Source organism: Stegodyphus dumicola, chromosome 5 (genome assembly GCF_044657685.1).
Source record: "Stegodyphus dumicola isolate Sdum_Otavi_A_Nest chromosome 5, ASM4465768v1".
NCBI lineage: Eukaryota > Metazoa > Arthropoda > Arachnida > Araneae > Eresidae > Stegodyphus > Stegodyphus dumicola.
Genome location: NC_140772.1, coordinates 167,396,612 through 167,412,833, shown reverse-complemented (window position 1 = coordinate 167,412,833; position 16,222 = coordinate 167,396,612). Strand labels below are relative to the sequence as shown.

Genomic DNA, 16,222 nt, shown 5'->3' with positions numbered 1-16,222 from the left:
ATTCTATTGCTTCTCAAAATTAGTTTGCACTAAATAATAAGTTAAATAGCTCACTTAGTATTCAGTTATTATTTCTGCTATTAACACCTCTTTCAGGTGTTGTATACATCTTGGATAAAAGCTTTCAATCATGAATAGATACATACCTAAAATCATCAGTGTAGAGTTATTAGAAAAGTGTTTTCTTGAATACAGCATTAAATAATGATTTAAAAATAATTTATCTGGTGTTTTAAAAACATTTTATACTAAATGCTATTGTACAAAATGAGTGCAGTAAATAAATAATACTTCCACAATCCTACAACAGGACAATCACAAAATTTATAACTCTGCTTCTTGTGTATATTATAATCTGCTTCCAAAATAAAATATGATACTTTTCTAATTTCTTTACATATGACCGATTGATTTGATTCACTTTGCGAAAATAAAATACAGAAACAATGGTGAGAGCTTTTAAAATGGAATTGAGTCTCTGTACTCAGTAGTAAAGATTTGGTTTTATGATCTGGTAATAGTTGATATTTTATGTGTTTTGCAGAATCTGGTGTTTTAAAAACATTTTATATCAAATGCTATTCAGGTATTGTGTTCATCTTGGATAAAAGCTTTCAGTCATGAATAGATACCTGAACTTATCAGAGTAGAGTTATTAGAAAAGTTTCTTCTTGAATACAGCATTAAATAATGATTTAAAAATAATTTATTTGGTGTTGTAAAAACATTTTATATCAAATGCTATTGTACAAAATGAGTGCAGTAAATAAATAATACTTCTACAATCCTACAACAGGACAAAATCAGCTACAAAATGAGTGCTGTAATAACACTTCTATCATCCTACAACAGGACAGTCACAAAATTTACAACTCCTCTTCTTGTGTATATTTGCTTCTAAAATTAAAATGTGAATTACTTTACATATGACTGATTTGATTCACTTTACTTGCAGAAACAAACTACGGAAACAATTATTAGAGCTTTTAAAATGGAATTGAGTCACTCTACTCAGTAGTAAAGATGTAGTTTTATGATCTGGCAGTAGCTGATATTTTATGTGTTTTGTACGATTTATTTACATTTTTTTAATTATTATTTTCTGTGATAATGTAAATTCTATCTTAAGCTATTAGATTTAAATTTTAGTTTTCTGACTGCATATGCCCGCTTCCCTTCCGGTCTTTTCTTTACTCCATTTTTTTCTTCCAAATTACACACACACAAAATATATATCTATATATATAAACATACTCTGAAATAATTAATTGTTTATGTATTTGTAAAAATTTTTTGTGTGTTGTCTAGCATCAGAAAAGCGTGGTCATTGAACTGAAGTTGAGAGCATAGATAATGTATTAGTCTATTTTAGTCGATAATATTAGATATGAATCTAGAATTTGGTGGCTGAATTAAATCTTATGTAATGATTAGAGCAGCGGTACCCAACCTTGTGCTCGTCGATCGTTTTGTATGTGCTTGCCAGCCCAATTAGGTATTATGAACAAAAAATATTTTAAAGATAACCATTCATTTATATTTCTTAACTGTTAAAATATGTTAAGAATTTATAGTCATAAGAGTTATCTTGCAAGACGTTATAAAATAATTGATTGCGCGACAGATAAAATTGATAGCGAACATGGAATCTTATTGCTTCATTCTGATGTTAGCTGGCTCAGCAGAGGAAAAGTACTTCAACGATTTGTAGAACTTCTTTCACCAGTAAAGCAGTTTTGGGAATCCAGAAATGAAAGTTATAAAGAATTGGACAATAATAATTGGTTATCCGATCTGTATTTTCTCATGAATATAACAGCTAATCTGAACAAAGATCTCCAGGGAAAAGAAAAAAAAAAAAACCTTTTTGAATTCACTGGGACTGTAACAGCTTTTCAAATAAAGTTAAGTTTGTGGATAAATCAGATGAAAGAAAAAAAATTTCACCCATTTTCAGAATTTATCAAGCCATATTAGTAATTTAACAAAGAAATTGAACAGAGCAATTGAAACAGAGAAATACTCAGAAGACCTAAATATACCGAAAAATAATTTTGAACTCCGCTTCTCTGATTTCCACAAAGTTCAACCAATATTATTATTCATCTCAAACCCATTTGCTGGAATTAATATTTCAGATGTATCACATAAGATTGGAAATATGTGTAACAAAAATGTTGATGTTTTGGAAATGTGCTCGCGATAGGCCAAAATGTGCTCGTGAGAGGCCAAAGGTTGGGCACCACTGCATTAGAGGATATAGTTTGATTCATTTTCAAAATTAAAAGGAGTTACAGAATCTTGGGATAACAAATTTCCTCTGAACTTCACATTTTGACAGGAAGACTTAAAAGCCATGTTAAAAATAAATAAATTAATTAAGTAAATTTAAAAATTCTGACGGTTTTCAGATTTTATATTCCGCTCAAAAGGGCACTCCCCCTGTTTTTAATGTTTTGTGTGTTCCTTTTATGTATTAAATACCATGCTCTTTTCTTTGCATTTAAACCATAAAATTCAATTTAACAGCAGTATCGCAAAATAATTAAAAAAGAGCATATCTTTAGAATTTCTGATGCAGTCTAGTGCACTGGAGATAAAAATGTTTTTTCGTACAGTGTTGCTCGCTTTGAAATCATTGAGTTTCTTAATCAAAAACTCATAAATGCTTCACAAAATATGAAATAGATAATAAAACAATTTCCAAATTACGCTCGCTTTGAAATCATTGAGTTTCTTAATCAAAAGCTCATAAATGCGTTACAAAATATGAAATAGATAATAAAACAATTTCCAAATTAGGGCTTCCGGATGCCCATATTAGGGTGGAGATGTATGTTATTCGAAATTTGATACTTGTAGGTACTGTTGTTTTATCACAATGCAAAAAATATTCATATATTTATGCAGATTCTTCATTATTTAATTTCTATAAATATAATACAGGGTGATAATATTTGGTGGCAACAGTTTGAAAAGTGAAATGCCACAAAATACCAAAATGAAATTAATAGTCTTTCTAGGCTAACATGTTGTAAATTTCTGTATAATGATGTCTGATTTCTGTTCCAGCAGTTTATCTAATGGCTGAAAGTTTCCTTTTTGACTGATAAATTATGTATGCATATATATATATATATATATGGATTTTCTTTTTCATTCCAATTTTTGAGTATTTGATGCATTATACATATATATGTATTGTAAAAAATATTTAGAAGTGCACCATGAGTCATATTCATTTTCTGAACTTTTAAGCCAGACAATGTAATAGTAATCACTAATATTATAAGGAAGGAAGAAATAAAGTTTCTGAATTTCTTTCGACTGTGTGGTCGAAATTATTTCCGAATTATAGGGCAGTACGTTTTCTTTTCAACCAAAGTTTAAATGACATTTCTTTGTGTTCTGTATGTTAAAATTGTACTAGAAAGGAATATTTCTAAATTCAGAAGCTATGTTTGTCTTAAATACATTTAGTTTGGTTAACTGGAAAATCTGCAAGCTATTTTAAAATAGCACATGAAAAGATTTGTGGATGAATGTGTAAAAATATATGTAATTTAGCTTGCAGTTTTCTTAGCTCATTAATTATGAGCAATAATGTTTAATTTTTTTCTTGTAGAAAACAAGATATTGCAATCAGTTTCTCTTATTTTATGTAATGTAATTAAAATCAATAATGCAAAATTTAAATAATATCTTCTCATTTTCAGTGCAAAATATGGCTACTAGGCCCCTTCCTCCAGTTCCTGTACCTAAAGAAGAGAATAAATCTGCTTCTAGCCTCAAAGAAGACAATTTATCAAGCAATAAACAGGTGTTAATGGCAATTTTTTTTAAATAAAAACTTTTTAAGTAATGTTTATTTTTAAGTTTAAAATTATGCTCTTATTCACTGAATTAGAGAAACATTATGAGCATTATTTACACAAAGCATGTCACAAGTCATTTGTATTTATCTCTTATATATTTCTGATGAACGCATATATATGATTCAAGTTGTATTTTGCAAAGGTCTATCAGAATAGATACTTCTTTTATTTTATAGCATTTGGCTATGTATATGTGTGTTCCAAAATTTTGTAAGCAAACTTTTAGTACATTTTCTTTGAAATGAAAAGAAAGAACAAAGTTTGCTTATTTACAGTATTATTATTATTTTTAATATTTTGTGCTTCATATGAGCTTTAATTGGAAAATTTTATTAATGTAAGATCAAATAATCAATAATTCATAATTTCCTTACTTCACCGTGACCCCCCATGGTGAGGCATGGAAAGGATTTTTGCACATGGAAAGGAAGGCCTCCACCCTGGTCAGGTTTCAAACCGCGTTTCAATCGGACAGTTAGGGACCGAGATATGGAGGGGTACTTAAGACAGATTATTTAGAGAGTTCTTGATGCAGCAGCTGTATTAAAATGCTTTAATCTTTGTATCCTGGAAGCAAAGAATACAATCCATGCCATGAATGAGATAATATTTTTTATCATTTCATATTTATTACTTGAGAGTATTCCATTTTACTGTAGACTCTTGTTAGGTGCATCATATGTGTGTATATCTTAGAAGCAAAAATGCTTGAAACTGTATATAATTGCATACAAAATTTACGTTTTTACTATCCCTAAAGCTAGTTTGATATTCCTTCCCCATCCTACTTAATATATGGGCTGTATACCTTTAAACATTAGGCAAGTATATTTCTTTTCATATGCTATAATCATAGTTCTGATGCAGGGTAAAATAATCAATTAAATCAAAATTTTATGAATTTTGTAATGCATATATGAAATAAGATTTGTATTTGTGATATGTATAAATACTCTTTGAAAGTTGTTATTGTCTATTAGTGTTCTTAAACTGTGGGTCGTGACCCCCCTGTGGGCTGTGGGACCTGCAGCAGGGGAGCCGCCAAAATATTTAGCAGTTTTGATATTTCTTTAACTTATTATAATCATTTTACAATTGCCAAGTATTTTTACACAATGTATGTGAAAATAAAGATAAGACAGTACAGACAAAGAAAAAAGGAAAATGTTTCGACACATTCTTTTTGTAATGGGAACCTTCATTTTACTTGCTTTGCACATGAAGCTGTCATTTCTTCTGTTACTTATTTAAAATTTTCACATTGTTCTATGTCTTAAAATAAGAAATCACCTGAAACTGCAATAGTATATTACATTACAAGTGAAAAAACTGACAGTTTCTTAAACGCATGTGTTGTATATTTGTACAATGCTTATGGCGTCCCACAAAATTTTCGTAAATATTATGGGGTCCTGGGGGTCGTGAAAGAATCTCAGTGATAAAAAGGGGTCATGACTGAAAAAGTTTAATAAACCATAGTCTACCATATTAATAAACATTTATATAATGTTAATAAAGTATATTTATTTTTGGATATGATTTATAACCTTAAAAATGCATTTTGTAATTTGATATTAACTTTTCTTTAATTGGAAAGTTGGACATTCAGACCTATCCATGGTTCCATGAAATAGAACGGGAAGATGCTGAAGAAATTGTCAAAGGTTTGAAGGATTCTGGTTCATTTGTAGTTCGCCCTAGCAAACGAGCTGGTAAAGAAAATCCATATAGTCTGACCATATTACATGAAGGAAAACTTTTTCATCTGAATATTAGGCTTCGGTCTGATAACCTGTTTGCTTTAGGAAAAGAGAAAAAGAAAGAAAAGGTATGATGTGTCAGTATGACAGTAGTTATTGTTTTTAGTCATAGCGATTGGTAATTGCAAAAAATAAATTTTTATATATGCTTTGTTTTAATTATCACATGCTTTAAAATTTTATAGTACATTTTTTATTTTTCTTTTAATTTAGAATTGCATTTGTGGATATGGATTTAATTCATTTTGGGATTAAATACATTTAATGCTTTGAGTTTTAGAAATAAGATTTGAACACTCAGTTTATGTGAAAATACAGTCTGTTTACTCTTTTGAGAATACATTTGCTGAATTATAATAAAAATAATAAATGAAAATATTTATATCCTAAATTATTTTGTGATGGCCCTTTTTCAGAATTCTCAATCTACGTATTTTCCTCGTTAAGAAGGCATTTTGTACAGTAAGAGTGCTATTTTTTTAGTGACATTTTTACACAGTCCAACAAGTATTTTAAGTCTACATTTAATAAGGATTGTTTTTATTACTCCAACAGTGAACTAATCCATTGATGATACATGAGCGGACCTTAACACTGTAATTACTGATAATTAATTTATGTTTATTTCTGCTGTGAGGAGAATCTCTCATTTTGGCAAGTTGGTCTGGTGTTATAGGCATAGTGAAGTGATGTGGGAAAAAAGTGATATAGATGTAATAGTTGTATCTCTGTTGTCATTAAAAAAATTAGTTGGAGATTTAGATGATTTAATCACTGAATCATTGTAGAATTTTTCACTTTGATATACTGTACATAAAGACATGAAATTTTCTCCCTTTAAATGAAGAGCTAAAATTCTGTTTAAGTTTTTATTTACCTTTTCTTGAATTACTTTCAGCTTTAAATTTCCTCTGTACAAGGAAACAATAACAATGATTTGCTAAAATTTGAAGTTCTATACCCTATTTTCCTTTGTATGATAAAATAATCAATTTTTAATAATTATTTAAATAAACCTCTCTTCAACAATTTATTTATTTGTGTCTAAGAGATTTGAGAAAGACCTATAAGTATGTTCCATCCACATTTAGCCATATTGCCTTGGCAAATGGCTATGAACATTATGTGCTCCCCCCTTTTTTTTTCCTTCTAGTTCTAGATCAAGGGTTCTCAAATGAAACTTTGAAATCCCCCTTTAGAATTTCACATTTTCAGGGAGGCATGCAGTCAATGTTTTATGTATCTTTTCAATATTCAGTGTTAGTTTATGAATATAAAAAATACTTTTGGGTTTATTTTGGTATTTAGTTTGTCAGTTTAGTTTTTTTATCAACATTTTCTATACTTTTTGTGGTTTAATTAATAAAATATGTTAAAAATAATTAAATCTAAATAAATGTGTAAATATATATATTTCAAGTTTGGAAAAAGGGAAGGGAATGAACTTCTAGCAGTACTGAAAGGCATGTGTTGAGTAAAAACATTTGAGAATCCCTGTTTAAGATTTTACATGTTATGTTCATTATTTATACAGAGATAATTAAAGATAGCTCAATTATTTGAATCTGTAGGTTTCTTTTGAGACTAGAGCTTTTGAAACAGTTGCTCTTGTATTTGTCTTTTTTCTTCCTCGTGTAAAAGCAATGATTAACAGTTTTTAACCTTATTATGAATAATATTACTTTTTAGAAATATAAATTTCTTGTTTACTATTATGTTTTTGAGTATTAAAGATAGAAATGTTTCTCTTTGGTAAAGAACTGAAATATTTGTTCAGGCTTATATTTTTGAATACACATTTTTAAAGCAGATTCTGATTAGAGTGTAAAATGATAATTTATTTGCAGATTGTTTCTGAATATTTTAAATTTCTTTGTTTCATAGATTAGATTCATGGTTAAAATATGTAAATGACGTATGAAAAGTTATATGTGCTTTTTCTTTGCATCGTAATGATGTGTTTAAGTCAAAATTTGATTGATGAATCTTTATAAACTGAAGTGGTAAAGTTGAGTAGATGTTTATACACATTAGAAATGTAAAGAAATAATTTTGTATAATTAGAGATGCAAAGAAATAATTTTTTTATGAGATAACATGCATTAAAATCCAGATTACATAAATGTTATATTTTCTTTAACAAAGAGGGAAAATGTGCATGTAACATTTCTAAGTGGCAACATTAATTATAAGCATATGTGTAATGTGCCGCCCAGATAGGATTAGAAGAGACTACTGTGATACCAAAGGGCCAAGATTAGAATCTTGAAGAAAGCATGGATGTTTGTAAATATATAGTGTCTATGCAGCATGGGGGCACTCTAAATAATGCGGTGAGCCGAATGTCCTCTCGAAAGGTTGATGGTAGGTTACGAGAGGTGAGAGACCCTCGGACCTACCCCCCATCGTGCCGTCCTCCAAAATTGGGGGCAGAACTGAACAAAGTCATACTGTCATCTCAAGGCTCCTTCCAACAATAGGCACAATTTTACTCTCCTTGCCATAAGGAATTTCATGGACTTGTTTTGTTGTTACTGCCAGGCAAGTGAGATAAGTCACAACAATATATATATTATGGAGCCCAGCATATGTAAATATTACAGATATGACATGCTGTACATAAGGATTCTGATAGCCTTTTTCTGCAATTATGATACATTGTTGATTTCTGTGTGCTGCATCCCTACCACACGACAAAACTAGCTTAAAGTTATAAAGCTAAATAAAATTAATTTGAAACTTAAAAAAATATTTGATCAAGTTGTTTGTATCAGTAAGTTATGTTTGTTATTTTTAGTATCAGAACCGTGATCATTAAAAAATATATTTTATTTTTTGTTTGTATTTTATTTCATAAAATGTTAAAACTTTGGGCTTTATCCATTTTGTGACTGCAGGAGAAATGTCTTAATGGCATATATTATTACACAGATGGATCACAAATGGCTATATAGCACATAAAAAAGTATGTATGGTTTGGATGCCAAGTGAAATAAAATAATGCCAGAATACTAAAGCAGAACAATAAAGTTATTTATTGTGCTCTGAAATCCAGAAGGTTTTGAAAAATAGTCAAAGGATAAAATGGTCATTTTGTGCTGAATACATAAAAGAGGGAAAAAATGCAGAAATCATCCACAGGCATTTTAGCAGGATATAGCCACCATGGAGCAGGATAATGCACAATTCCACACGTAATGCCATGCTTCGCACAACATTATCCAGCAGCTGTTGGAGTAATTTATCTCAGTCTTCTGTCAGTGCATGGATGAGTGTGTCCTTGTTTATTGGAGAGCATTGTTAACGAGCATCCCAAACATTTTCAGTGGGATTCAGATCTGGAGAATGTGCTGGCCATAGGAGGCATTGAATATCATCTATCTGGAGACACTTCTGAGCAGCAACTGTTTGATGACATGCTGCATTGTTGTCCATGAAAACAAATTTATCACCAGCAGTGCCATAGAACATGCGAAAATGAGGCAGCAGAACATCATTAATGTATAATTGGCCACTCATTGTCCTAGTTAGAAGCACATAGAGCAACATATGGCCATTGATAATGATCCAAGCCTATACCATACATGTAGGATATCAGTCCCTTTCCTGTATGTTTGCTGGATTATATGCAGTACCATTCTCATGCCAGATCAACTGGTGTCTACAGTCCAAATTGAGGGCATGGGACATATACCTGCTTACCTTTGTTAGACATCAGGTGTCCTTGTCCTCCGTCACCTGTCTACAGTCCAATGACAGACTAAACCTACTCTCATCTGAGTATAGTATGTAAACCCAGTCATTTTCCCTCCATTTGCAATGCTGACGACACCATAGCAAACAGGTGGAATGGTGGCGTCGAGACAAAGGAAGGAATACTACAGGATGGCAGGCGTAGTCTTTCTTGATGCAAATATCTGCCTACAGTTTTTCGGGAGATTATCTCATCTGTTGCAGCAACTAACTAATTTACTACCTCAGCAGCAGTGCTGCGCCAGTTTCTTTTTGCCGATAACAGTGCGTACCTATCTTCTGCAAGTGACGTGCTGTGAATACAACCTCCCCCATAATGTTTGCTAGACATTCCATTTGTTTAAAATGATTTCCAAAGCCTGAAACAGCACTGTGGTTGATGTTGAACTCCCAGCAACATTTATTATTTTTCGCCCTTCTTCAGTCTTTCCAATAATACAGCTATGTGTAAAATCATCTAAATGATATCAGAAAGACATTCCAAAAACTGCAAGTTCATCAGTTGATTCTTTCCCATTAAATTTTGCTTTTGAACAACAATGGTCAATACACGTCAAATCCCTTATATCTCTTATCAGTGCTATCATGTTACGAACAACTTCAGGAATCCAACATTTGTATATACATAACACGTCTTACCTGTACTAAAGCTAATTTTCACATTTTCCTGCTTTCCATTTGCGGTTACTATGGCTGCTACTGTCATTTACCCTTAGCAACTGCCCACCAGTGTATTTAGTTTGTGACAAAATATAAGATATTCTGCTCTATAAAAGAAGCATATAGTATAATTAATTAAAAATTAAATATTTAAACAAAAATTAAATTATTGTAATGATTTATTAGACAATGTTCTTAAGCAGAAATGGAATTTAAAATTAGAATATTATTTATTTATTTAATTGTAATGCTATCCAATAATGTTTAAGTTATCTCTGTATATAGAATAATTTAAGTTGCATTGAGCATAGCAAGTCCTCTGTCCATCATTTTGGGCAAATAACTCTTGAGTGCTTTGCCATAATCAAATAAATCAAATCAGGTTATCTGCATACAGAGTCTTTGTATGTAGAGTAATTTATTTCTGTGTACAGTGTAATAGTTTCCTTAATATTTTGAACACTAGATTTATTTAAAATAATTACACATCTTAGTGCTAGTACCATCATAAAATTCATTTGAAATTAAAATGCACTTTTTAATTCTGTAAGTAATTTGTAAATTTTTACTATTTTCCAGACATTTTTTACTGTAGCAGATCTGATTGCTTATCACCAGCTGGAACCCATTCTACTTACAAGTCGTGGTGAGCCGGCAGGGAAGACTGTTTTAGTAAAATACCCAGAAAAAACTTAAATTCAAACACAGGAATATATATTCTTTTCTTTGGTTTTAGACTGCAAATGTTTTTATAATAGAATTTTCAACAAAAAAATCAGTAAGCAGTTTTTTCTGTGACACTATCCACATGGTTCATTGTATTGTTTATGCATTTTAAATTTCGCCTGTAAAGTGAAATTGATTCTGTTCACATGTTATGAAAGTATTAAATTTTTTACTGTGTCCACAAAAGCTCAGTGTCATGTGCAACTGTACCTTTAAATAATTACCATTCATCTTGTCCATTGTATTTTTAACTGTATGAATATAGAAAAATTGCTGCTATCCTATAATATTAATATTATGTTGGACAAAAGACACATGGCTTGATGTTCATTAGTATTGAATTTTAAATTACTACAAATGATGTTGGATTTTATTGAATGTTAGATTATATTTTTGCTAATGTTAAGAAAGGCATATTAATCATGTTTGTGATGAACATATTTGTCATGTCATAATTTTTAACTAGATGAACTATCTTCTTTAAAAAATTTTTAAGTGTAATGTTGCATTTTATAAGTATTTTATTAAATACCGTTTAGCCTGAAATAATTTTTAAATATATAATATTTTAAAAGAAACGGTAATTAGTATTTTACAAATGTGCTACCTAAAATATCAGTAAGTTATTATATTAGATCACATTTAAGAAGTATAATGTTGAATCCCCATTTTCAGTCTTTTTTTTTTTTTTTTTCATTCTGTTTCATTTCAGAGGGAGCCATAATTATTAATTTCGGTAAAATATTTGTTAATGGCTATTATAAAATTTAAAAAAAAAAAAATACTGATTTTGACGGACATTTACATGTAAAGAGGAATTTTCAAGCTTTATTCTTGTAAAGAGTTCAGTGGAATTTTTGATTCATTAGGCAAACATATACATCTTTTGAGTTGTCAATAGTAGTGATAGTTTCTGTTCTCATTGCTCTTGTTAATTCTAAGCACAACATTAGATTTTTTGACTGATGAAAGTTTGATGGCATCTCAGATTCTCTCAAGGTTCAAAACATTAGTATGAGTCTGATTTAGCATCACCAGATTTTATCTCTTCAATCTACTTAAAAGAATTTTGAGAGGGAAAGAAATTCAAGTGTAATGAGCAGGTTATCAACACTGTGCAAGAATAGGTCAACATGCAGTTAAAAAATTTCTTTTTTTTACAAATTGTTTAAAATTTGGCAGCTGAAGATGAAAATTCTTATACAGTGCTTTATTTTGAGCATATCAAAACAGAGTCAGAATATATAATGATTTTGTGATATATATATTCTGTATGATATCTTATTATTTCTTTTTTGAATCTTTCTCTAATTTGATAAAAGTATGCTTATGATTGTATTATGCTCAAACAATGATGTATATATTTAATTATATATATCAAGACTGGTAAGCCTTCGAAGACGGAAAAGTCCTTGACATCCTTCTCTTAGGGAGATAGCTCTTATAGCTTTTCCATATTCAAAGCTTTTGATCATGGCATACTTTTAAATTCATTGTAAGCTAGCAGTCTGTTACGATTTTATTTTTTCGTATGCATCAGATCATAATATCACATAATAGAGAAAAGTAATTCATGCTGACGAGAAGATGGACAACCTTTATACATTGTAATTAAATTAGGTTAAATACTAAAATTATAATTTTCCAAAGTTTTACAAAATACTATAGAAAAAAGTTGAGAACCAGTAAAAACAATTTTTAGAACTGAAAGATGAAGAAGTGAGATTTTGAGATTTTTCTTAATTCATTTTCCTATATATGTATATGCTTGCATGTACGCATGCACACACACGTACATACACACATTCACATGAATAAACATGAATGTAAGTTATAAGAATAACGTAAATTACATTAAATGTATATAAATTTGATTTAATGTAAATGTTTGCTGTATAAAAGTCATGGAAATGTATTTAGCATTTCATAATAAATGAATGGATGAACTATGTTTATGTAAACATGTAGATAGATGTAGCTATACCTTGAGTGCCTTAAATAGCATATGCAATGTTCTTTTTATTTTTAATTCAGCTCTGTTTTAAATTAAATATTGAATATATTAAATGATTAATGCGAGTTGTTCTTATCACTGATGCTCACTGTCGCAGGCTACTCTGATTTTGTGCTTTTAAACTCTTGAATATTTTGATTCAACTTTATATTATATATCTTGCTCTTTTATTTTTTCCTCATTATAAAATATTTTTGCTGAAACTTAATAATTTTGTTTTAAATTCTGAAGTATACTTTTATTTTCCGTACTTATGCTATAAAATTTAACTAGCGAATGAGTATAATATAGTACAGCACTACATATGCGTATTGAAAATCATCATAAAATAAATAGATTTTACATATTATAGGATTAAGGATTTTAATAGCATTAGTTTTTTCCAATATATTGTGTGCATATGCTCATACTCCATTTTCTAAAAATGGCCAAACTTGTTAACATATTTTCTAACTTTATTTTGTAACTCTGTTTTGCTTAGTTTATTGTGTTGATCTGAAACTAATTTTATTCTGAGGTGTAATGTAAATCTTCTAAATGTTCATGTCTTTTTTACACATGCTTTTTTGTTTGCATAGTATAGTGCAAATGCTTCACATTCCAATTGCTTATGCTCAGGGGGATATTTTATGATATGATATATACAATGAGGCTTATCTGCTGAATGGATAACTGTTCCTATTTCTATTATAAGTATTGGGAGTTTTTTTTTCAACTATTAAGTTTGTATTATAGTTTTTATTATTAAGTGTATAAAATTATATATTAATTATCTGCTAGTCTAATTCGTAAGAATTATATCATAAATGATTTGTGTATAGACTTACAAAAACTGTTTGCGTATTCCAAAATAGTTTATATATATATATATATCCACCTCCAGGTATATATGTATATGTGTATGTATATCATGTATTTTGCAAAAGTAGAATATTAAAATATTTATGTTTTAATTATTTGATTATATGATAACACATACATGTGCCTTCTAGCCTGTAAAATATTTTTAAAAATAATTAATTTGACAATATATTGAATACATGAAATTATTTCAAGATTTTGCTGTGATTAACAGAGTAAAATATTTATGTTATTGACAAATGCGTTTGTTTAAAATACTTTAAAAAATAAAGGCCGATTTGTGTTACTGTTATACATTCTAGTCTCTTGTTTCATTTTATTAGAATAGGAACACTATGAATCAAGGAACTGTAACAGAGAATCAAAAATTAACTTTAATACAATTAAACGATTGTAAATATTTATGCAATAAATTAGTGAGTTCTTGATATCGTGCTGTGATATCGGTATATGCAGCTTGCCAGTCTTATAAGAATTATCAGTAAATAACAGCCAAAATCATTTTAAAATTATGCATAAATAAAAGGAGAGAGCAGTGATCTCATTTTGAATCTGAATATGAGAAACCAGCAGACATTCATCAAGTAATGGAGTTACAGTATTGGAAATATTTGTGTATTATATCAGCAGGTTACTGTGAACTTGAGAGGGCACTTGAGAAGATGATGTTCAATATTAAGCAATAAGATCAAAGATGTCAAGTGGTTCTGCAATTTTTTAGATGAGATATTTGTTGCTGAAACACTGGATGTAGTGAGATTAAACAAAATTTTTAAAATCCTTTTTATGCATATTCTAATTTTAACTAATATTTAGGCTACTTTTGGTAAATATAATAAATATAAATTTCTCAAATAAATTCTTAAATAAGAACAATATGTTGTATACTTTTATTCACTTTTTCTTCTCACAGTAATATTCAGCTCTGCTGAATAGGGATTTTGGACTAATATTCCAGTTTTGTGTTGTACTGTAGTTGGAATATCAGTAGAAATGCAAGCTGAATTTTGCATTTAAGCCATTTGAAGTATTTTTATATTTGTAAAACATTTGGGAATTTTCACATTGTGTATTATTAGATAACTTAAAATTACTGCATAAGTGCAAGCACTGTGTTACAGTGTTAGTTTGTTCTATTTAAAAACATCCAACTCCTTTTACTTCTAACTTCTTTTCTTAATATGCTGCTCTAGGAAAGAATAAAGGATGTATTGGTGTTTGAATACGAGCTGGATAGAATGATGGGAATTGAAAATTTTGATTTGGATTGAAATAATTTCTTATAAATGTTGGTTGCATGTTGATACCATAGCCTCTGCCCATCCTTCGGCTTCCTGCTATCTCATTTGTTTCTTGGTCAGAAAAAATACCACCTCGGATAATTTCAAAATTACCATTACCGAGAATATTTGGACTTGTTTGACTTTCTTTCACAGCAAGATCATCTGTTGGTGAGTCTTTAAATCTTGCTTTCCTTTGAACATTTTGTTTCTTCAGTTTTTTACCATAAGGCCCAGGTACTGGTATAAACCCAGAATCTTCAGATTCAGAACCAGGGTTATACTTTCTTGAAAACTGTATCTTATCTGCTTTAAGAACTGAGTCTGGTTTTTGAGTTGGTTTAGTTTTCCTTATTCTTGTTGAATTAAAAACTGATGAAGTGTCTGTTAAGTCAGATGTTTGATTCTGTTTGCTTCTTTTGTGTCTTGCACAGTTGAGGTTACATTTCTCTTTCAAAGTTGCATTTAGCCTTTCTCCATACTGTGAGGGTTCTTTAAAGTTATAGTTTGGTGAATGTCTTTCTCTGGAAGTCGCATGCGTTTTAGCTGTGGTTGGGGGTGAAGTTGTAAATGCACCTATTTCTGAAAGATAGAATTGAATCATCATTATATATAAAAATCATTATGTATAAAAAATATTTAGTAATTAAAAATAGTTATATTTAATAAATATGTGCATGGAGGAAAAACTATGAAAAGGTGCTTTATGTTAATTCTATTAACTGAAGTCCAATGAAAGGTAGTTTGTTATAACAATTATCCACGACTTGCTCTGCCACTGACACTACAGGTGAATTAGTTGGTTATAATATGTTTGTCTTACTTGCTTTGCCTATTCGGCACTGCACGGACCGGTCCCAGCAGAGAAGCCCCCATATTAGGAAGGGGGTCATTATTTCATTAGCCTCACCAGTCATGATTAGCGTAGTTCCCCAAGAGGTAAATACTATGCTAATCATGCTTCCGCCCACAGTTCCCTGTCCGACTTTAAATTTTTATTCTTTATAACCTCTGCTACCTCATCTGTGCAGGCGGCGTCACGACTCCCGGTTCTCAGGTATCACAGTGGCGGAGAACATGCATGCTTGGAGATCTGTTTGGTTATCAAAAATGCTACCCACCAGTACTATGGGAGCCGCCCCGCTCAAGGGGAATTATACAGAATTGGACGAACAACAGACTAGTCTCTGCACCACTACCGATACCTCTAAGTTTGGGGACTTACCATCAATTCCCCCTTGGTCCAACCATGGAGGTAGTATGTAAGAGGGAGTAGCCCAAAACGGGTTTCTC

The 16,222-nt window shown here is 30.2% G+C and overlaps 2 protein-coding genes across 3 annotated transcripts in view; one reads left to right on the top strand and one right to left on the bottom strand.

Annotated features, from left to right (window-relative positions):
- Window positions 1-13,713, top strand: part of LOC118200984 (uncharacterized) — a 131,282-nt gene extending 117,569 nt beyond the window's left edge. For both annotated transcript variants that reach the window (XM_085817349.1, XM_085817350.1), the window contains 3 exons: window positions 3,717-3,820; window positions 5,473-5,703; window positions 10,628-13,713. In XM_085817349.1, coding sequence (XP_085673475.1) covers window positions 3,717-3,820; window positions 5,473-5,703; window positions 10,628-10,744 — 452 coding nt within the window. In that variant the 3' untranslated portion in view covers window positions 10,745-13,713. The remainder of the gene's footprint in view (window positions 1-3,716; window positions 3,821-5,472; window positions 5,704-10,627) is intronic.
- An 812-nt stretch (window positions 13,714-14,525) lies between these two features.
- LOC146997324 (uncharacterized) overlaps window positions 14,526-16,222 on the bottom strand; it is a 41,641-nt gene continuing 39,944 nt past the window's right edge. The window contains exon 2 of the mRNA XM_085817351.1: window positions 14,526-15,511. Within this exon, the coding sequence (XP_085673477.1) occupies window positions 14,826-15,511 (686 nt within the window). The 3' untranslated portion in view covers window positions 14,526-14,825. The remainder of the gene's footprint in view (window positions 15,512-16,222) is intronic.